This window comes from Falco peregrinus, chromosome 14 (genome assembly GCF_023634155.1).
Source record: "Falco peregrinus isolate bFalPer1 chromosome 14, bFalPer1.pri, whole genome shotgun sequence".
Lineage (NCBI taxonomy): Eukaryota > Metazoa > Chordata > Aves > Falconiformes > Falconidae > Falco > Falco peregrinus.
In genome coordinates, this window is record NC_073734.1 from 20,415,130 (window position 1) to 20,439,357 (window position 24,228).

General features: G+C 38.5%; 1 protein-coding gene across 1 annotated transcript in view; it reads left to right on the plus strand.

The window, feature by feature from the left end:
* The window catches only part of FTO (FTO alpha-ketoglutarate dependent dioxygenase), a 260,515-nt gene that overhangs the window by 64,919 nt on the left and 171,368 nt on the right, over positions 1–24,228 (plus strand). Inside the window, exons 5-7 of the mRNA XM_055818513.1 lie at positions 5,797–5,876; positions 7,693–7,836; positions 14,895–15,014. Of these exons, the coding sequence (XP_055674488.1) occupies positions 5,797–5,876; positions 7,693–7,836; positions 14,895–15,014 (344 nt within the window). The remainder of the gene's footprint in view (positions 1–5,796; positions 5,877–7,692; positions 7,837–14,894; positions 15,015–24,228) is intronic.

Here is a 24,228-nt window from a genome sequence, read left to right on the forward strand (position 1 = left end):
ATATCACTCATGAAACGGAAACAGTTTAGCTCAATTTAGAATAATATATTGGTCTGCAGAGGAAGTGCATACTGAACCCTGCTGTCTCAAGTACACAGTCAAGGGGTGTCTAATATGAAACGTGTTGGGTGCATGCAATAAATCCAAAACGCGTGGAGGTGAGCAAAGGGCCCCATCTGCTCTGTCCTAGAGCATGCTTAACTAGGCTTGTCATGGTCTTACTATTAAATTGGAATCTTTCCCCTAATCTTTGAGTTAGACATGACCAGATTTGCAAGCAGATTTACAATTTTCCCTAATTTTCCTACCATGACTTCAAAACATACTCAACAAAAATACATTCTGGACTTTTTCAAAGGGAGATTTACTTTTCTGCAGCTGTTTCCCATAGATCAAGCTCTTGCTTGAAGGTTAGGGTTTTAAAACAGCATGAAGATGAACTTGGAATCTTATACCACTCCCCACCCCCAGCAAATTAGAGTTCAAGAAGCATCAAAAAATTATTTTCGTAACCAACCAGAAGTAGGGTGCACACATTGCAGAGGTTGGCTTGTGGTTAAAGATAAGTATTTAATGGAAACACTTCCACATGTATGTAGTGGCTCATTAAACTATTTCTAGATATTTAATCTGCTTCTATTTCCACAAACTAACTTGAACCCTCTTTGCTCTCTAGCATCTTGAATGTGTTGGAGTTTTTTGACCTTTTTTTTTCCTTGAGTCCACATTTAATCCAAATGCTATATTCCTTGATTATTAAGACTTCGAACCCCTGAAACGCTTTTCTCGTTACCAAACTTTGATCATGAAGTTTGGCAAATCCCAGACATCTATCTTTCCTTTTCTTTCTTTTTTTTCCCTTTTTTTTTTTTTTTTTAGTTCAGCCTTTTAATTCATTCTGTGTTTTCTTTGTGCACGCTTTTCTTATTTAAAAACTAAAAATATTTGTTAATTAGGGACAGATCATCCCTCTAGCTTTCTGTTACAGAAGTAGTATTCCATGGACCCATAAGTTCTTGGGGAAGGAGACGTACCTTCCTGGTGCTTCTTGCTGACATACCTACAGTAAAATCAGTTTTGGTTTGGTTTTTTCCTGTTGAAGCATTGTGTGCGGTTGGATTCCAGTAGGCTTGGAAATGGTGGAAAAGCATTTTAGTGCTTTTGAAAATTGCATTGTAATACAGTTAAAAAGAGAAAATTCTTTATTTTTTTAGGGTACTTAAAAAAAATAGCACAAGTTCATTTCACTTTTGTAGGCATTTGTGATGTTTGGAGTATCAAAGCTTTTGCCAGTGCTGTAAACCCCACTGTTCCTTTTATCTGCTTCATGAAATAGATGACAAAAAGACAACTATCTAAAAAGTTCAGGAAGACCACCTGAAGATGGGAAAGGTGCTATAACCCCCTGTTGCTAAGTCTGAGAGCATTTCCCGTTGTGGTTTGTGTTTTCCTGGGAACTACTTTACCTAGAAGCACTAAGTTTTGGGCCTTTAGACCCTCCTACTCCTTTCAGTAAGGACAGGCTAAGAATTAACTTAGTTTTTCTCCACCTTGTATTTGTTACATCTTAATAGTCTGCAGTGCCATGTGTATGCAGTCATTGTTTCTCTCGAGTGCTTTGGCTCCTCATCTCACCGGTGCTCTGATAATTAGTTTATTAAATTAGTTAAGTATATGTTCAAAATTTAAGTGTATATACATGTACGTATCCATTAGCCCTTTTGACAAAGGCTGTACACGCACAGTGCTTTCAGTGTTTGTGCCATTTGTGCCTAGGCAATTCAGCTGTCTAGAAGAAATCATACAGTGAGGTGTGGACAGAGCGGGGCAGGGGTGAAGAACAACAGGATCAGAGAGAATAGAGAGGAACTTGCAGTAGTTTTAAGCAGTGGAGAGGACCGGGCTGAGATTCTGTGCTGGGAGGATGTATTTGAGAAAAGAGCAGGATGGCAGAAATCTGTACAGGGGAGGGACAGAAAGGTCTATGACGTGAACTTGCTCCCACAATTTGAAATAGAATTTGCAGCATCTGAATTCCAAAATGTATCAATTGTCTGTAAATAGCAGGAAAATCACCGAGAAGCTTGCCTGGTAAGGCAGCCCACATAGAGAACAGACTGCATCTGACAATAGAAGCGTGCTCGGGTGTTAAAACAGTAGCATTAGGTTTAGGGGCTGTAATTCTGCTTCTTTCAGAATTTCACTGCAAACTTTGGTAAGTCCCCTAAGCTCCCTTACTCATACGTTTTTCTGTGTCGGTTACCAACTGTACGGAGGCCTTGCATGGATAAATGTGTTAAAGCACCAAGGACCTTAGATGGTTTTGTATTGCTTGGGTTTTGGTGGTTTATATTTTTTCTTTTTCCTACAGGTGTGAGGAATAAACATCCATATTAAATAAAACCTCCATTTTACAACTGTTTCATACAGGTCTGAAGTTTCTGTAGTTGGAAATTCTCTGTCCAATAATGGTATGCATTTGCAACTAATCAGATCATCTGCAAAACATTCTTTTGACTTACTAGTACTTCATCTGTAAAGTCAAAATCTGACCTCCACATCATTTAAACAGACTTCAAGTTGATAACTTTGTTTTCCAAGGTGGTTTTGACCACCTGTACACTATCATACATGTGATTAATTTCTTTTAATAAATCTTGCCTTGGCTATAGTAGCCCTATAATAGGATCGGGCCGTAAGGTGGCAGATGATTCATTGGGAAGTGGCAGGCAGAAACTAGTAGAAATAAAAGAATAAAACAATCCATTTAAAAGAAGTATGAATTTTTGCCATATGAACCTATGCAGGAAATAGTCTCCTAGTTTCTTAGGTGCTCCACCTCAGACAGAAAAATGAAGTTATTTTTTCCAGCATTCAAACACCAAGCATGTGTTGCCCACCGAGTTGTGTTCCTTTAAATGCAAACAAGCCCTTTGTGATATTGTCAGGGTTTTGAGGAAACTGATGTAGGCATTCCGCTGCCTGAAGCGCAGGTTATCATCCTCACTTGCACGGTGACTGGTGGCACAATGGAATCCTGTTCATACGGGTAAATATGAATAGCTTCAATGTGTGTGATCAGACTTTGATTGAGAAAATTCTTTGATCGGGATAGCCACTCTAGCATGTACTGGACTTCATTATTTTTTCTTGATTGTTTTCTAGAATTACTGTTTTAAATTTGGATAATTAGTAGCATTTTAAAATTTATAAACAAGTGAAAGGCCTGATCAGACTTCAGAAAAATAGTCTGCATGTGATAGCATTTTTCATAGACGTGGGACAGCTTTGGGAGAGGAACATCTAAGCAGAAGACTGTAGTCCAATTCTCAAAACTTCTTTCTTATCTAGCTGTTAGTTGGCATCTCAGAGGCATCCATATGGAAGGCGAGACTGTTTTAAGAAGGGAACGTGTGACGGTTATTGAAACTGTGCTAAATACATTGCAAATTTGGTGTTGATGGTGATTTAAAATAAAATAAATTAAAAAAAAAAGGTAATTTCTCATATGCATTATACAGTTCACCTAAGTTTTGCATGGTTTTGTTTTTTGTAGTAGATATTGAAACGGGATGCCCCTGCCATCATTGTCCTGAATTTGTGGCAAGATAAGGGGCCGCAGTTTGGTGGCAGTAAGATGCTGTGTTGGCTTTTGCCTCACCACAAATTCAGGAGAACTGTCTGACAATTAACTTGCCAAAGCAGGACTGATATGTGTATTCCAACTTTTATATGCATGTATTTTATGTGATGCATGATACTGGAGGCTGTGTTTCGGTTTTCCAAACCTCACCAGTCAGTGTTTATGCATGTAGATCTGATGTTAACTCCGTATGTATTTTTACCTAAAACTGCGAGAGCACTATGGTAGTTTTGACATGGGTGTCCAAGGGGGGTAACAGTTCTGGTTTGGCTCTAAAACCAGCATGGGAATCAGGATGTAACGTTCTGTATCTGATTAAAAGCTTTTGCTGCCAAATGTACAATGGCCAATTTAACAAGGAGTGCTTTTTCTTTTTGATTAATATAGTTTTAGAAGAAAAAGTAAAGCAAATCTTTACTGTAATCTCTTAAGACCTAGAATGTATTTTTCAAATATCCTTTGAGACTTCCAATCCAGAAGCTGCAACTATTTTTGTACAATTACAGTTTTAGATGAATTATAAACTCATAAATTAAAATTACAGGCTTCTTTCTAAGACTCATAAAGGATTAAAGATAGTTGGAAGCAATTTCAAGAGGGAGCCCTACAACGAAGGATTTGCCAAGGGTTTGAATAAAGGTGCAAATCAAAATGTAATACTTGTGATGCTGTGGTTGCTACATAAAACACACCACCGTGAACGGGCACTGAATGGAGTGGTGGAAGTGTTTAGATTTGTTTTCTGTCGCAATTCTTCTTGAAAGTAATTGTGATATTTAAATATTGCAATGTCCAGAGATAATACAGTTCTGTCGCCCTTGCAAGGCTTGGGTCTATGTAAAGGTAAAGGCTTTAGAGCATCTCTTCCTTCAGTAATAAAGAGAATACCATTAAACCCCACACACTGTGTTCTTTTCAGTCTGATAATCTTATTATGGTCAGAGGAGCATTTTCAAAAGTTAGTAGGGATTTGGGATATCAGGTTTCAGGTATGCAAATATTGATCTGTTAAAGAGAAATTGAATTTACGTGATGAGAAATTATGTAGCTTCATCCTTCCATCATGTCATACTAAGATGACTGAAACTAAATTCCCTGAAGGAATGGATACTGTTGAAAACACAGGCTCCAACTTAACTAGCATCTTGTAAGTGTCTATTCCTGTTCTTTTCTAATTTTGTATAGGATTGTTTTTTGCTTGGTGACACTTTAGGTCACCTGTTTTGTGGGGGTTTTTAGTCTCTTTCTACTGATTTACAAAAATCTAACCCAGGGATGATTTTACAGAAATTTTTGGTAGATTTTCCTGAATGTCTTGTTAAGGTTGAGAGGGCAGCAAAATCGTAGCACCAAAACTGTTTGAATCGAAAGCTTCATGATTGGTTTTTAGTGTGAGTGTTGATACTAGATTTAGTCTGAAATTTTCCAGAGGAATATAGTTCCTCTTAAAAGTGCAGAATTCAAGCATTCTTCAGTTACGGTAATTTTGACAAAACTCCGATGGCAACCAAATAGGTTCCATCTATAAGGTTTGTGGCATTGTTGGTTTGCCAGCTTGTGAACCCAAGTCCATGACAGCTCACTGGCAGTCTGCAAGAAAGTCACTTATGAAAAGTTTGGAGACAAGTCTTTGAGCAGATTGTGCTTTCTGGGTTCCCAGTCCCTTGGCTCTGAGCTGAAGGGAGAACTTCAGATAAGTTTCAGATAAAAAGATGAAATAACATCTTTGGGTTTTTTTCTTTCTCTTTCTTTATTTCTGTTCCCCCCCCCACCCCACCCCCATGTCAGTATTGTTCAGGGCTTTTTGAGAAAAGAGTTTGTAATTTCTGAGTAGTTTGTTGTTTAAAGTGATCTTCAACTTTGGAAAGTATTGATTTGTTTAGTTGAACTATTCCCATAAGAGGTGGGAAAATGCCACTTCTAAACTGTGTAAACTGGGAGGAAACTAATATGAATAGACATCTTTGTAACGCCAGGACAGTGAGTAATTATGCTCTGCTAAACATTGCAGCGCTATGAGGGTAGTACTGACTGAATTCTCTATATTTTTCCTTTAAATGCTTAATGTCGTGTTTTTAATTCATATTCAGCCAGAATAAGTTTTATTAAGTATAATTTTCCCATGTACTTAAGGTTTTCAAATCTGTCCCTAGATGATCTCAATATGACACATCAGCACTGTGTTCTGGCTGGGTTTTCACCTCGGTTCAGCTCTACTCACAGAGTAGCAGATGTAAGTATGAGAAATGCTTTGCTGTTTGGTCATTGTTAAAACTAATATTCTGGTACTGCATCGTGTTGTCTTATCCGAACTGTGATTCACAATATCTTATGACTAAAACGGTTTTCTTGAACAGCTCCTGCTTGTTTATTTTTGGATTGGGTTACACTTGTTTCTGTATTGGTAGCTTGCCTAAACTCAGGCATGCAAGATACGAATTGAGAATCCACTACACCACACGTTGTGAATTACTGATGAAATGTAGAAACAACTGGTTTTTTGCCTGAAATGTTTTAAAACTTCTTTGCTGTGTTCATATCCTGGTCCTAGTCAGAAGGCAGCATTCGTGGTGAGAAAGAAATACTCAAAACACATCAGCAGTGTGCACTGCCGACAATGGCCTTCAGGAGGTCAGCACAGCTAAGAGCAGTCATGACTCTGCTTTACGCTGGATCCTCCTGAGCATCTGAGGATCGAAGAAACAGAAGAGTGATACAGAGTCCCTTGTCTCAGAGTCATGCTGAGATAACAAGGCTTCAGCCTGAAATTCTCAAGTGCTAAGACACGTTTTGGGGTGGTCTTTTGGTTTTGTTTTTTTGGGGGGTTCTTTGGGTTTCTTTACTAAAGCTCTCCTCCCTATTCCTTTCCGTGGTGTTAGCAGTAATTTTGTTTATGTAGTGTTCTAATGGGAAGACATACAGAAAAATAAAAAGACTGTATTTTAAAAAGGTACTTAAAAAAATTACGATCACCACTTTCTTCTCTCAGCAAGGCAAAATATACCCTATTGAAACAACAGAGATACATGTATCTAGGGACTTCTTTTTCCCCCGTTGCTCTTTCTAATTTGTGCAGGAATGGAAATAAAGCAATAGCACCAAACATGGACATATACACACATATAAGTTGTAATACGAAAAAAGTGCCTTTATTTCCCCAAAAAATACACACTCTGCCTGTATGAACTGGGTTTTGACATAAAGTTGAAGCACACTGTACATTTTACAACAAATAATTCTGTGGGTTTTGTTTCATTTTAAGAGTCGTCTGACCTGCTGCTCTCGTCTGTGTGTTTACTTCTGCAGGAAAATGCAAACTTATTTCACACACTTCTCTGTTAAGTGATTGTGCTTTGTTTTTATAAACTGTTATGATATCAAGTTGTATAGTATGGATTTTATTTTTCCCCCCCAATAATGTGAGGCCAGGGGGTCCTTATTCAAGATTATTCCTGGAAATTTAACTCAAGGTACAGATATTTAACTGAAAATAATTAAAATATGCTGATGTCATTGTTCTTTTGTTTCAGAAGGGTTTTTACAGATTTCCTTCTAATTTTGAAGGAAATTTAATGAAAACAAAACAAAAGGAACAGAAGTGCAAAATTGTTTTGTTCATTCTCCATACTGTGAGAATCCATACTGTCTTGGACTGGATATGGAACTCCATTCTAGTGTTACTAGGAACCCACACAACTGATTCTGAAATAATGTCAAAAACTGGCTGGGAAGCAAGGGAGGGCATGGCTGTGGTTTTGTATGCTGTATTTGTAAATCTAAAAGAAATTCTTTTCTTTCTCCTTTCAGTCTATGCTGTACTAGTGGGCTAGATGTTTGATGATTAGACTTTTGCATATGTTATATTGATAACCATGCAGACAATGCAGAAGCATTATGCTTTTGTTTAAAAGACTATGAAATAAAGTTATAGAAATATATCCGTTCTACTCCTTCACTTCGATTATTTCAGAAGCAAGTAGTTCAGTGTATTTGAGAAATACATATGTTTTGAAGCGGCTACATATAAATTTTTTGTTGTATCTTTATAGTGTTCAAGAGGAACATTGGAATACATATTTGGACAATGTGAACTGGCACTCCAGAATTTACAGACTGATTCTGATTCAGTGGCTTTATCTTTGAAATCACTGGAAACTGCAGTTGTAAAGCAAGTAGAAGAAATACATAATGAGGTGAGATGATGGGCACTGAAAATGTTTCAGCCAGGTTTGGGGAGGTGCCGTCTGCTTGTGGAGTTAATGGCAATTAAGTGTGTTTGGCTGCTCACAAGGCATTGCTCTGTACAAGTTTGAAGTGTGTTTTTTATTACTTTTTTACTTGGGCTACAGTAATTGGGATCAACATGGATTGATTCTTTCATTTCCCGTGAAGTTTTCTTTTTTCTTTTTTAAGATCCCTCTGCTGGTAGAGTAAAAGAGTAGTTGCAGCCGTATTATACCATATCTGATAGTGTAGTGGACAAACCAAACTAGTGCTGCTTTAAAAAAAAAAGGGAGAGAGAAAAAATGTTAGAGGGAAAGAGCAGGTAAAATTTGTCAGTTGTATGCCAGGTGTTGAACCAGTGTTTTAAGAATGTCAGGTGTGACACAGTTTTATGTGCTTTAAAGTATATTCTAAAGAAAATACAGTGGAAATAATTGTGAGGAACACACTTAAGCAGGTTGTCCTGTGCTACGACATATGCATGTGTAACAACACGCTTTCACAGGATGCCAGTGAAGCTGGCAGCACTTCTTTGCTTGAAGTATAGGTCTGGAGTCTTAACAAACACACTGATTTGACAAATTAAATTAAAATATTGGACAATATTTAGGGAAACTATGGGAAGAAGTAGTTTCTCCTGTGGTATAAAAGTAGGGAGTATCACAAAAATTGTAATTTGCCTTTTTCTCTGTTAGTGGATAGTCACAAATGTGACACAGTGGACTGGGTCTTCTTACAAGGGTTGTGTTTCTGAAGGTGGTAAATTTAGTACTTTTTTTTTCTCTCTTTATTTTTCTGAAGTTACAGAAAATGTAGTCAAGGCTACATAGAGTTTAAAATCACAGATTGTTTAGCTGCTCTGGAAAGCTGTCCTCTACCTGGAAAAAAAAACCCTTTCAGCTGTTCCTAACTGTAAACCACCAATGATAATCTCCTTTAAAACAGCTATAGCGACCACAATACAAACTTCTGAACCACTTTTTACTTAAATATCAGTTTTTACAGCACTCCTGTATTCAGACAATTTGAAGGAGATGTGCTGTATTTCTGCTAAGTGTGATCACTTTTAGAAGCCATATAGTACATAAGTATTTTTAATTATCAGCTGTTTAAATTGCTATCTGCTGAGGAATGCAATATTGTGTGTTGTTTCTAAAACTTAATAGAACACATTTTTGCCTGTATTGTGTTTACAGTTGGTAAATTGAGTGTAGTGATGGCAAAAGATTTGCACCCTTGACTTCTAGCAAAACAGCTCCTAGAGCAATTTAAAGAAGTCTGATGCATGCAGGGGTTTACAAAACATTAATCAGGCTTAGTCCATAAAACTACACGCATATGTGGTTTGCCCAGCTAGGGCCACATGCACAGCTGGTGTAAATTTGCACGGGTCCTTGAACATCAAAGACGTGTGCCGTTTACATCAGGTGAGAGACTAGCCCCTGGTGTTTGCAGTCACCTGAGTAATTTTGCTGTGTGACATACAGGGATGTTTCCTGTTACGCACATGGGATGTACTCCAACAGAACTCATTGTTTAACTTGTACATATTGCACACTGGACTTCTGAGACACATTGGATCTAGATTTCATTTGAAAAGAGGCTACCCACTCACTTTTTGCTGTTGTTGTTGGAGGTTTTTTGTTTGTATTGTTTGGGTTTGTGGGGTTTTGGTTTTTAATGCCAAGGTCACCTCTTCACTTGAAGGATAGATTCTGTGTTAAATTGCTACTTAAATTTCATTTGTTTGTTGCACAAGTAGACAAAATTACTAGTGGCTTATCATTGTGGTAAAATGCACATTTATTTTTTGAACTTCACTGAAGTGAAAACTTTCAGATCTGCTAGGCTGATGCAACTTTTTTTTTTCATGTAAGAGCTTTTTACCTTCTTTTTTTCACTGTATGATAAATCTTTGTATTTGCAGGCACTAATACAGGTTTTAGGTTCTCAAGCAGGTGGAGAACAAGACCATGTTTTATTTCTTTCAAGAATCAAACTGTTTACTGATGAAAATGAGTCTTCCTTTTGGTCAGTGTGGTCAGGATTTGGTCAATGGTTGTTTGGCTCTTTTTTCTTAGTTTCTTAGCATTTTTAAATACTGAACACAAAATTGCAGAAAAAGCCAAACAGAATTAATGAAGAACGGCCACTAAATTTTGCCTGTGTATTTCTGTCTGATCTACAGCTTTCTGTGCTGGTTCTAAACATCTTTGTAATTTTTTTTCTATTCCTCTGGACCAGAGATCATCAGCTTGAAATTAGGAAATATTCCTGTCTCTAGAGATGGTGATACAGTTATATTTTATTTTCAAATATAACTGTAACTGAAGTTCTTCACAGGGTTTAACTCAGATAACTCGGTGCAGCCATTGTTCGTGATTCTTGATCTTCCTGAAATCATTGACCAAACCAGAACCATCACAGTACCATCACCCCATGTGTAACTAAGCTAAAAATACAGTAGTTTAGCACAGATTCAGTCTGTGCTGGAATTAACTGCTCTGCCAAATGAGGTCTGGATGAATTACCTGTGTCTGCTGGAGGGAAAAAGCCCAAGAGCAAGTCTGAAAGAATGAGGTATGATTCTGTGCATTCGCTTTTGTATTCCTGGGCAGGGAAATTGACTTGCAGGGCTGATAAAGTAGGTTTGAACTGAAGATCTGAAGTATAGGTGTAGACAGTTTTTTCCATTTTTGTGGTGGGCAGAGAAACCTCTAAAAGAGGTATGGGTGAGTATCTGGGGGCTGCCTTTACTGATGTTAGATTTCCCAGAGTTCATTTGTCAGAGCCCCGTCTTGGATGTCTTGACAGAAGTATTCCTGTCAAAAAAGTAAGATGCTAATCCGAGGAGCTTTTTACCTTGCTGCCCACTAGAGATGCTGGAAGTTTAATATTTCTTTAGCCTTGGCTTTGTTGTCATGGTCTCCCTCCCGAAAAACAGCCTTCAAAGGAATGTCTGAGTAATTGCGAGGTATGTGCTGTTTGTTAGATGTGTGAGTCACTTCACTCCCAGTATGTACTTTGTAGTTGTAAGTAAAGATAACCTTAATTAAGGGTGTTCACGTGCTGCTTGTCTGAGTAGCTTATGGGCCTGAAGTCTGAAGGAATACTTCAGTGGCAGGGATCTGGTGAACGGTGTAGCAGGGTGAACAGACGTAATTACCTGGGCAGCTGTCAAGTACAATAGCCTAACAATGCGCGCACAGTCTTGGAGACTGAAGTCACCCCTTTAAGCAGTCCCATTGCTGTTTGGCCAGTAATAATTTATCCTGAAATAAATGATCTCGCAGAGCTCACTGCATGTGAACCTCTTGCCCCTACTGAATCACAGTTGGCTTTCCAAAATATATACAGCTGCTGGGTATGTCCAAACAGAGCTGCAGGGGACCTGGGGAAACCCTTTGGCAAATAAATGCTTTTTCAAGTAATAAACCACTGCTGGACAGACAATGTAAATGCTTATATGTTTAAAAATAAATTGCAGAAAAGATCATTGCCAGCCTATTCTTCACATTGCAAAGAAAATTTGTTTTGCTTGCTCTGAGTAATGCAGAACCTGGTAATAGTTCATGTTGTATGAGGTAGCTTCAAGGCTTCTTTATTTGCCAACACCAAACTAATAATCCGGTGTTCTCTATGAAGTAAAATGCTAGAGAAAATGGTTTTTTAGCATCTGGGGATTGTATTGAAAATGTAGCAGGTTTCAAAGTACTGAAGTTGGAAAAGGTAGGGGTCTGTTCTCATCACGGTTTTGCTCAGCTGTGATTATCAAATGCTGATTACTGTGATTAAAACTTGAGACTGAATTGGTTGCTCTGTTGCTTGTGAGGTACACTCACTTTTGCCTACAGCCGATCTGGGGGTTTGGCAGCAGTAGATGAATTTTGTGGTGAATGCACAAGGATGTAGCAAAGCCTGGGCTAGCTGTGTTGAAGGTACGTCGGTGTTAAGACACTAAGGTCACTGCTGAGAAAGGGTAGTGGTACACGCCGCCAAAGGAAGGTTAATACGTTTTAGCACATCACAGTGAGCTGACAGCACGGTTGGTGGCTGGCTAGTAAGGCAGAGAGAAAATATAGATCACCTACATGTGTGGCATTTAATAACCAATACTTTTAAATAATTGACTGAGGAGCACTGCCTCACAAAATGTCAAATGCTACTGTTGGCTTTTTACTACCCAGTATTGACTATATCCCAAAACTGGCTTTTAATCATTGTTTAAAGGACAACTTGAAAATACGTTGAGGTTAGATGTGTGAGGCCTGATTCTGAGCTTACTTGCACAGATGGAAGTCATATTGATTAGGAGAAGAAAATTCGTCCTCAAATAGCGTACATATTTTTACATGTAAATATGTTTAAGCTTTGTCCTGTTCAGTCACGTGAAATGCTTCCCAATGATACCTAAAGTTAGCTCTGATACATGGGAGTCTCCAAATTAAAACACCTTGACAAAAGCCTTGGCAAGAGCTGTTAACCTGAGAGTTTTGTCACAGAACACAAATGTTCTGGAACTTCAGTTCCACCAAGGCCAGAGTTGAGCTTTTTATTTTTCTGCAGTATTTACTGTTGCGGGTTTTTTTCTGCGGTGCAGCTCCTGGTGTTTGTGGAAGGAGGCAGGCCCATAGGAGTGCCTTCCTGCTGCCGGGAAGGGTGGTACTGAATGAAAGCAAAAGGATGTATAGCTTTTAAAACAACTTGGAAAGCAGATAGCATATGTTCTTGTTAAAGTATGTCCTTGGTAATGGCTGTGATGTGAAAGGTGTTCATGTGTTAAAAATGTCAGACTTAGTATAACTGGAATCTTTGGAGATTTTTAGCAACTCTAAGTATTTATGCTTGCATATATCTAAAACAAAGATAGAGTGATAGAGAAATCATGTCCACATTGCCTCATGAAGATGATTTTTTTTTTCCTGAATCAACAGTTACCTGTTCAGAGGTGACAGTTCAGACCAGTCACTTGTCAAGCAGCTTGATGGCTAAGCTGGTGGGTGAAACATTGGTTTCCTCCCCAGCCCCCATTTTGTTAACTCAGTTTAGAGCTAAATGGAGACATTGAGATGTATGGACCCAAGTTTGCTAGTAAATGGTAGTCCGCATCATTAGACAGCTGCATGTTGCAATTTGGTACACTGACCTCTGATGAGACTAGCTAATCCTGCAGAAAATTAACTAGCCTGTTGCTAAACTTTACCTCTTATACTTAAAAAACAGGTCTTCTGTGTCAGGTTGTGTATTCTATATAGATCAATATACAGTTAAAATTTGGCCAAGATGTGCCAGACTTGAATTAGACTGAAATTACGTAGATTAATGTAGCAAATCAATATGACTAGTCAAAAATTCACTGGAATGGATTCTTGTCATGATGAGCCAGCCATATTGTAACATATATTTTTTTAAGAATTAAAACAATTTTCATTGATTAATGGCCTCGTGATTCATTTCATGAAACATGCTTGCCAGACACCATGTGTTATAGACCTTTCGTGGTAGAGGCCAGCAAAACCAAAAAGCGAGGGGAGAAAAAAGTATCGAGTGCTTAAAACTGTAGTTGAACCCTTGATGTGCTCCACCTTCCCAAACTCTGTATACTGATTTTTTTGTTTGTTTGTTTTTTAACAAACCGTAACTTGATTCTTCATTCCTCCTTAAGACTGTAGAGGAAGCAAACTTCCCTTCAGCTTTTTTGAAGAAGGATGTCCTCAAACTTCTGTGCTAAAAAGTTACTAGGCCAGCAGTCAGGGTTTTTTTAAAATACCTTTAAGATCAGTGTCTGCCAACTGATCGTGTTATATTTTACCAAAAGAGTTGATTTAGTATTTTTTTTTCCACACTGCAAATATAAGTATCTTTTATTGTAATCTTTAACCTACTTTGACCAAATATTTGGCTAATGTTAACTGGAGCATTTCAGAGTTCTGTAGCCATTCTGATCACCCTTGCAGGAAAGAAAGCCTTGGGTGACAGCTTTGGGCAGTTTTCTTTATTCTTTCACCTTGGCAGGTTGTCTTTGTTTGCATCCTCTGAGCTGAGCAGGGATAAACAAAAACTTCTTTGTGGTACAAATAATGATTAAAGCAGCTTTGAACTCTGTGTGAAACATAACTACCACAAGAAAGATAACTACAGAATGCTAAAGAGCAGAGCTATGGATTACTATTAAAGGAAGAAAAGGCTCAGTGGAAATTAGGATGAATAGAATCATTTTGCTTAAGGAATATTTGATGAGTTAGATATTTATGTTTGTGTCTTAAAGCTGATCGGCCCATCCATACATTATTTTTTTTAAAAAATCCCCAACTAGTGAAGCATTATATCATTTGCTGTGTTTCATATTTTGAACACCAGTACTAGCTTGCTCTGCATGGAATTTTTGTTGCTTCAGTGGGGCGTTTGTTTTCCTTGAAAAACACAGTTCCCACACAAGCTTTGTCCTAGAGAAACCTGTTGTGTCTGGTGCCCCAGCAAGCTGAAACCCACTTTTTGGTGCCAGGTGAGTGTGCACACATGCACTGTGCTACCCTGGGAGCAACCAGGCTTCCTCATCCTGCTGCTGCCCCATCCCTCCCACTTCACTAGGCTGCTTTCCGGCCACTGAATGACCACAAGTTTTTCAATCTTTGGTATAGCTGAAACATCTTGAAACCTGCAGCGTTAATCAAAATAAGCCAGAGTTGGTTCTCATGTGACTGCATTGCAAGTGAGCCCAAGCGTTTAGCATTCATTGCGTGTGCACCGCATCTGAAGAAAAGAGTTGGGTTTTGCACCTCTCTGGGTTTGAAGGGAGTCACTCAGGTCACAAATTCATGTGGAAAAGAAATAAAATGAACAGCTGGGTGTAAGGGTGCACATAGAAATGAGTCCTTTGGTAACCTTCTCCTTTTCTGTGGGACTGTCCAGGCAGAGCTGGATTCATGTGTTGCCCCCTTCCTGCCCCAAATAACAAACACAGATGTTTATGCTACTGTATCTTTTTATGTTTTTGTGTTAAAACCCATATGTTTTTATCTTGCAGGTTGAATTTGAGTGGCTTAGGCAGTTTTGGTTTCAAGGCAAGCGATATTTGAAGTGCACTGATTGGTGGCTTAAGCCTATAGCTAAACTGGAAGAATTTTGGAGAAAAATGGAGATTATGGTAAGTACTAGTTCTGTAGTCTAAAGCCTCTAGAGCTTAATTCTGAGAGCACTCACAATTATGTTTGTTTTTAATTGTACTGTTGTAACGGGTTTTAAACTTTATTCAGAACATATGAAAAGTAGAATCAATGTCAGCCTTCCACTGTCTCCTCTTATTTTTCTCCCCCAGTAGCCAGAAGAAATGTGAGCAAAATGAGATCCAAAACCCCCAGATCTTAATTATTTCCTGACTTTGCTTGGTTTTAAAGTTTGACAGCCTCATAAGAAGACAGTTGTATATTACATCACACAAATTGGTACATGAAACTGTGCATTATCAGCTTTTTCATACCACACTGAAAGACAACTCTGCCAGTGCTGACAATGGTGAGTGCTTCTGAGGGAAGCTGAGAATAAAATTGATGGTCTGGAGGTATAGCTATCTGTCTGTAGTCCACGGGCACACTTACACCGTAGCTAGAACTGACAAGAGGAGAAGAGTTTCTTAAGGAATTCTAGTAGTGGTGGTTCCTGTGTGCTTGAAAGTACATCCCGGCTCTCCTTGAAAACGGATTCAAGTGCCGTTAGCCTGCTTGCTCTTGCTGGCCAGTGGAGAGTCCCTTGGGAGGCTTTGCTAGTGGAGGTGTTCGATACGATTGCCAGCGTGCCTGCTTCTAGATTTGTACACAGAAGGAGCTATATTGACAAACCTGTCTTGCTCATATCCGTACGTCTGCATTAGAAGCTGCTTCTCGGCCATTTCTGCTGGTCACAGCATAAGCCTCATTTTTCCCGTAGCTGACTTCGAAAAGTTTGTGATGTAGCTGAGGATGCTGGACATGATTTGGGGTAGAGCTGGTTTTGAATCTCTGGAGGTACGGTGCAACATGAATATGCTCTTGAATTGTGAGGGAAGTGTGGGGAGTCACTAACCTGCTCAAACGTATGGTACGATTTTCCCAGGAATGGCTGGTTTCAGACTTGGAAAATAAGCGTGGAAAAGTGGAACTGTCGTTTGTGAAATCAGTTTGCTGCAAGGAATCAGTGAACGTTAAACTTTCTTACAAACAGAGAGAAATTATTTATAACTTGTTTATGTGGGGGTTTTCCCTCATTTTTGTGTTCCTAAGTGCTCACATTCTTGAGTCGCTGTGATAATTTTAAAAAAATCCTTTGGTTTGTTTTTCTTGCAAATGACAACTTACTCGCTCGTAACACAGGCTTAGATGAGGTAGAGACAAGAATGTTTGATTGTTATTTTATATCCATTGTGTGTTGAGAACATGGAAAAACAGCAAACTCAGGAATTCTCAAGGGCTAGGTTTTCTGCAATTGGTGTGACATTACCATGTGTCTCTAATTAGAAACACGGTGGCGTCAGTGTATCTCCTTTCAACAGGCCTCAGGATGATATTTATCAGCAAACTGAAGGTTGGCCAAGACAGAAGCTGCTTCTAATTTAAATTTTAAAAATCGCTTTAATGTTTTATGACTTATAACATATTAATCACAATTAATTTCAGCTATGGAAGGAGACAGAAGAGAATGTTAATTGAGAATGTCTGTTTTGTTGAGTCTCTAAGTAAATTTGATGCTTGCTGTGTTTGGGATTCGGAGGTAGGGTGGGTTTGGGTTGGGTTTAACCTACATTTTGTCCCGTGGTGTTTCACAAGGGGACAGTAGGGGGCAATGTTGAGCCGCGGTTTTCATGCAACAACAGGCACTGACTTAATAAAAATACATAGAAATGTAGCATTAACATCAAGAATTATCCCTGTTGCTTCAAGTTAGCTGTAATCTCTAAGATTCCATAACACAGGAAATCAATTGTGGGTTAACAAATTCAACAGCAATTTAACATAAAAAGTGCAGTGTTTTGGTGCATGCTTAGCTTCCACAGCATTAAGTTAAATCAAAAAGGTATTTCTGAAGGTACCCAGTAGTCTACAGTTGATGGTTTTTTCTCCAAATTTGTAATTTTAGCTGGATGATTCTTTAAAAAAAACACCCACATTCCAAAATGCTAATAGTAAAAATGTCTTGGAGTTGTTGGTCTTGTCTTGGAGGGTCCAGAGTGGTACAAATGTCAGTCTTGGGGTCCCTGCATGCCCCCCCTTCACTTCCCACCGCCCTTGCCCTTGTTTAGTAAAGCCCTATAAAGAAGGAAATAAATTTTCCAAAGTAATTTTAGATTCTGCTAATTGTAATTACTCCAGTGTCACAGCAGAGTATGATACTGTAGGAAGTTTAACCCAGTGTCTTCAAACCTTTGGGCTTTATTTAATATTTTCTGTACATCACAGCAAGCACACAATTTTATCATAATGTTTATTCCTGGCATTTCTTTCCCTGAGGATAGTTTTACTTAGAGCTCACTCTTGTGATGTAAATGTTAAACCTTTCATTTGAATGACATTCTGATAAAACATCACTTTTCCCACAATATTACCTCATGAATTTATGAGCCATTAAATCCAAAGCAGTTTAACCAATCTTCTTCTCTTTTTCCCCCTCCCTTGAAAATATGAAGGCTATTCAAATGTTTGAGGTATTTTTTTTAAAAGTCATCCAAGATTAACACGTTATCATCTGCAGCATCAGGATAGATGCTTGCTGAATTCAAAGGGAGAGTTACCATTTGAAAAAAGACTGTACAAGCTTTGCTTTCTGGGTAAAGAAAAGTCTGAAAAGCTGAAATCTCATGTGATGTGAGGAAGTCTTGCTGTAGCTGTTCTGAGATTCAGTGGAGAGACAATTTGTCTCTCAGGGTCTGATATCATGCAAACCTTGCAATCTGACATTTATTTTAGCTATGAAAATCTTTTAACACCATGCCAAATCAGTAAGAACTGCAGAGGTCCTACTGTCTTTTTTGTTTGGTTGGGGTTTTATTTTTTTTTTTTCTAGGCTGATTCACGTGTGAATAAGTAAAATGTAAATCAATGGAACATTTTTTGTTTGTGGAATGAAATGTAAACGTATAGGATTACACTTAAATATCAAATCTTAAAGACACTTTTTAACATATCTAGCGTTCCTGTCTTAAAAAAAAAAAAAAAAAAATAGACCCTAGCAGTGCTGTATGGTGTGAATTGTATTTCCTGCTTTGACAGTCCATTTAGCAATGTAGCAATGTATTTATATGGCAGTTGGCCTTAATAACCTTTATTGACTTCAGTGGGTAAGAGCCAAGACTGGGATTATTAAAATGTATCCGTTTCATTGCAGTATAAAATCACAACATATATAATTATGTTAGGTAGGGTAGGCTCCATTTAATCCCACCTATTTATGCAGGAATTTGGCAAGGTGAAAAAAAATGTAGAACTAAAATGTAGAGAAAAGTATGACTGATCTGGAGGTACATTTAACAGCATCACCGTCTGCCGACTATAAAGGATCTGCTTAAAGGAACGCAACATAGATCTTCAAGAACTGATTTTTAATGGCGTAACTGAAACACAAGCAATCGTTACACTACTTGTTTCACTTTTGGGCTTCCTAAAATGCAGCTGATGATAGTGAAATGCAGCACACGTTTTAATTTATAGAGGTGGCATAAAAGCAGAAGTGTGCGCGCTCCGTTTAGTTACGAGCAAAGTGGCATTTCATGCAAACTGATACCTTTCTGCATAACTTTTGTCTTAGTTTTTAGTAAGTTTTACAAATCCTATTTACTCATCATGTTATTATTACAGTTATTCTCAGTAGCATGCTTTTATCAGTTTATACAACTAAATTGAAATCGGAGAGCAAGGCTATTTTCTTGTAAAATTATTTTTCTTCCCTTTTTGAGGTCTATTTCATTATTTTCTACTATTGCTTCATATGAAGTATGTCATAGTTTCAGCTAGAAGCCACTATTGTCAGGGGCTTACAGCCTGACAGTTAGAATTGAGTTTAGGCTGAAACTTGAGCTACAAAATCTCAGCCCAGGGCCATAATATAATTCCCCACCACCACCACCCCAAATTAAAACAAGAGCTTAAATATGTATTTAAATCAGAGTATTTCAGTTCCACAATAACTATGGAAAGCTATAAGATAAAATATGGTTTTAAAAGGAATCCTCCTAGCTTTTGTAGAGCTCGACACTTCAAACACCTAACCAATTATATTAAAAAAATAGACAATGGGCTCACAAACAGGCTGGTTGGTGCTTTATCTTATTTCAGAAAACGGAGAGCAACTTAATTGACACTGAATTGGTTTGACCTGGTCAGCCAAAATTCGAGAAATTCTGAGGTATTATTTTAATTTCTCTTTTTTAGTTTTCCCATTGTGCTTAGGTATTGCGGTGTCACACTCCTTTATTGGCGGGCCATGTGGTGGTGGGTGATCGTATTTGCCTAATGAGCTGTGAAATGTAGGCACAACATGGCAGCTTAAAGACCCAAATTTTAGCCATATTTCTTGTCTTTTTGGGGCACTTCTTATCTGTTTAGGCCAGACCCTTTAAATAAATGTATTTTTGAAAGGTTTTATTTAATATGGACTGAGAGTCAGATGTTTCTGGAAATGTACCTTTTATCTTCAACAACAACAACAACAAAATCTGATCCTAAGATCCTGAAAACTTGGAGGGGGGTTGTTTGGTGTTCTTTTCTTTTTTGTTCTTTTTTTTTTTTGTCAATAATTTCCTTGACCCCAATATTTTTAGCTGTCAGAAATGGGAGAAAAGATTCAGCATTGTGTGTCATAGAATGACTACCAATGTTTAAGAAAAAAAAAAGGAAAGAAAAAAGAAAAGTTGTATTGCACATCTTTCAGAAAAAAAAAATATTTACAATTCTGAAGGAATTCAGACTTAAGCTTCCAAAACAACGTTTGTGCTGAAAGCACAAAGGACTGTGTTTATGATTCTCTTTGAAGTGTTTTTGCAACAGGATAAGGAAAATTTTAGAAACTGTCTGATAGTGTTCAGGGTAAATACTTAAACCCCTTTAGAGAATTTCACACACAGATACTGTGCAGCAGAAAAAAGGATACTTATGTTTCCTAAAGCTGCTACAGCCTACAGCTTTGTACTTAAAGACAGAGGTGTTGAATAGAATTCTACTGAGGATACATCCAGTGACAATATCTACAGGAACATCAGAGCAAACCAGTGGATAGCACTTTCTATTTTTAACCCTTAGGTGAGCTGGTGGAGATCTAAGCTGTGTTGATACGAACTGCTATAAAATTTCTGTTAGAAACGAGAATTGTTAAAAGGGCAGTCGTCCAACTCACCCGGCAGACGGTGAGAATTACGCTGAAAACATTAAGGTTATAATGTAAACTGGCATAAGCCAGGAAAAGTTTAGGACAATTTATATCCTGTGGGAAAGCGAGATGTCTTTCTGACAGCACAAATGGGAGGACCATGGGTGGCTTGTGCAGCTGTGCGTGTCATGTGGCTGGTGGTGTGTGCTGCACCAGATGGTGCAGTGGAGGTGGCCATGCTGTCGGGCTTCTGCGTGCCCGTTGGGGGGGATTTGCACCTGAGTTGCAAGTCTGACGTCTGTAGGTGTGCACACAGCTGTGTCTTGGTGAGCTTCACTTTTGGATGACTAGAATTCTCCTGTCTTGTGCTTAACTCTTACCGTGACATGGCTTCTTTCTGTCACCTTCACAACATTCCTTAGATTATCAGATGTATATGATTGCGTGTAGTAGATACACGCACTTGCGTGTAAAACGTGATGAGCTCTGCCTTAGTATTTAAAACATAAATGCACACAATCAGCTGAAATAAAAATTGTGCATGTAGGTTATGCCCAAATCTTGTATTTGAATTGTGTAAATAGATCTCTGAGTCTCAGCTGAGCACTGTGCCTTAAACAGGGTTCTCCAGCACGTGTCAAAGTTTTCTCATGCTGGATAGACTGCCAGAGCTGGTCCATAGCGTGGCGGTATGTGCGTCCTTCTATGCACAAATATATATACACACAGGTATACCAGGGTTTTTAGCTGTGAGGATCATCTTCTTAACTTCTTTATGTAACTTCTGAATCACAGAAAGTTATGTTTAGAGAGAAGGCGTTTATAGGGGATGAGCATTGGGGGCAACTGCTTGCTTGGCAACAGGAACAACGTAGGGAAAGAGTTTAGAGAGCGTTAGACGATACTTGGCAGCACTGCAAGTCACCCAGTGTGTGGCAGGGAGGCGAAAGCTCAGACTGCAGTTCCTGCTGCATCCCTGTGAATCCAGTGTCAATCCTGGAACTGGAAGGATATTTTAGAACCTGGCGTTGCCACCCTTTCATTGCTAATGGGAACTGCGTGATCAATTTCAGTGGAAGCAGAAGCCGTGTGATGAGGCTACTGTAGATTCGATAAAATTGTGTGCTGTTTCCACCATTTTTTCCCCAGAACCTTGGACGGACATATACAGGAATAACAAAAGAACTTTTTATCAACACAGTGTTTGTCAAGGCTTGTTATTTGCTGTGGAAATAGGGAAGTAGTAGTATTGTGCTATTGTTTTGCTAGTCTAATGATCTTTGCAAAGCCTTTTATGTTCTTAGAAATCCATTTCCTAGTAGAAAAACTGAATAAAAGATTGTATTTGAACACTGAGAATAACATTTCCTGAAAAGAAATTCTTCTGCCTTTTGAAAAACTGTGTATCTGTATGTTACATAAAACTTGATTAATTGTTAAGTGCAGTTAAAGTGATTTCTAGCTCTCGTTTATGCAGTCAGAAATGATCAGCTATAGAGCTTAGGGATTTGTACATTTGTGTATGTGTGTTTATGGACGTGCTACACAGATACAAAAGATTTGGTCTGGCGTGGAAACTGAATTACAATGGTTTGGCATAAATAATTTTTACTAGGGGAATAATTTAAACTGGGGGAGGTTGTGATTTTGAATGAAAGTGAAAGCAAATGGCAGTATGACTAAAATGTCACCATCTACATGGTGTAATTTTTTTCTTTTTTTAGAGTACAACTAGTATCGCTAAACATGGTTTTATAGCTATTGTATCTTAGTGGCTATGTAACTGCTATAAACTAGATTACAGCTGTTTTACTTTCCAGATAGCTTTTGTAAGCAAAGGAGGTGACGCCTTCCGAAAACCTGCTATTGCTGCATTGATACCTTTTCCTTCCTATCTGATCATCAGTCCTTCTAAGTCCTGACAAGGTCGTGGCTGAATAGTGTTTTTGCAATGTATTTTTTAACAGTTACTTCATCTTTGATCAAAATTACAGCTTTCATTTCACATATAAAAAAATAAAACTTGGCTTCAGTACTTGCCGTGGAAAGCATTATGGTCTGATGAATTGGCTGCTAATTCTGCCACTGACCCTCTGTTTAACTTGTGCAAGTAACTTAAGTGTGGTTTTTCAAAATCAGTGTGGAGATAAAAACACTGAGGTCTTAACTTTGGTTTTAGATTGCAGACTAATTCTGAGCTTATATTCCTCATCAATAAAATGAGGCTATGATTTTTACTGTAACTGAGAGACGGTTACTTACTGGCTCTGTCCTAGGGAGACAACGTTCTGCAGTTGAAGGAACCCAACAAATTTCTGCCTCCCTGTCTACCATGATTGGAAATTGTAGAATTTAGACCACATCTAAGTTGTTATTTTTTTTTTAGACTGGCAAGTTCTATCCATTTAAGTATGGCAGAAGGAGCTGACTCTGTTCTGGCTGACCCTGACTGTCCCCTGGCAGTTCCCAGTTCTAGGTCTCAGGAGCTTTTGCGTGAATCTTTTTTGCACTTTTCATTTCTTACTATGCATGCTTCTGCTTAATAAACCTGAAGCTGTAGACATAATGTAATGCTTACTCTTCTACAGTAGGAAGATAATTACTGGCTTTCCTCGAATGTTGCTTGTTAACATCAGGTTTTGGCAGTTCTCCTTGGACTGCTAGTGAATCTGAACTCCATGTCTCGCAGCAGAGGCTCTAATGTAAACTTTAAGTGTAGCAAATCTTCTAAATTATTCCTGTAAAATAATGTGATTGCTTATCACGATCAGACTAATGGCATCTCTTTTCATCGGAGTAATTTTGAATATCTGTAATATACAGAATGATTAAAGGAATGGTGAGAACAGGCCAGATTGTTGCCTGTGAATAGGAATAGCATCAATGGAGCTATGCTCAGGGTGAACCCGACTTCTTGCTCTAGCATGCGCGGTTCTGCAGAGTGTGCTGATAAGAGCTGGGAATAGTGCACCAGTTTGTGTTGTCTGGCTGCCTAGGGATCAGTATAATTTTGCAAAAAAAATGAAGTGGTTATTTTTATGTCTGTGTCTATATGTGTTCATATATACACTGCTAATAATTGCATTTTTGCTTGATCTAAAGTTGCATGCTACACGCTAATGGATTAAAGCTTCACTAGCTGGCTAGAAGGTCAGTTGTTTTGTCACTGTGGTGGTGGGACTCGGCTAGGATAAGTGAACTGTAAGACCTTTGTAATTCTGACACATGTCAGAGTAAGTTTACTGTTTGTCGTACCTTACTGATTGTTCTCCTACTCTGTCCAACATCATGCTTCCATTTCATGAAATAGGAGTTTCTGTGCAGAAATCTTTGCAGCAGTAGGACCACAGAATTCACTTATTTGCTTGAAACTAATGATGGGTTATGTTGCTGATGGAAGATTTGGATAGAAATTTCAAGATCAGCCTGTACAAACCCTTTTAGGCTGATGCTGTGCAGTACCAGCATACACAAACATTGTACATCCCAGAATTTCTTGAGGCGATAAGAGTATCTGAAAATCGTTCAGCAGCTAAGCTTTATATTTCTGTCTTCTCTTACGGGGAAGAGGAAAGTGCACCACGGTATTACATGTACAATGGTAATAGATCTATCCCCAAGGAAGCAGGGATGAAGTAACATGAAATTAATTCTATATTGCGTTTATGTAGATGCTCAGTGCAAAGGCTAATACAAATCCTGGCTGTATCTTAGTCTGAAATGTTATGATGCTTTTAAAAGGATTAAAAATACACATAATTGGGATTATGAATATTTCTGACTTTTAAAAGTCTTCTTTTTGTCATGGTTTAACCTGGTAGGCAGCTGAACGCCAGGCAGCGGCTGGCTGGCTCCCCCCGCCGCCCGCAGTGGTAGGTGGTATCTTCATTAATGCAACCTTCCAGTGACTGACTTGGTCTGTCAGAGGAGCGACAGTAGAGAAAGGAGAGGTTACCATGCAATTACAGTTTTACAGTCAAGGCTTTTTCAGACCATTATTCCGTTACTGATCTTTTGTTGGCTCTTGT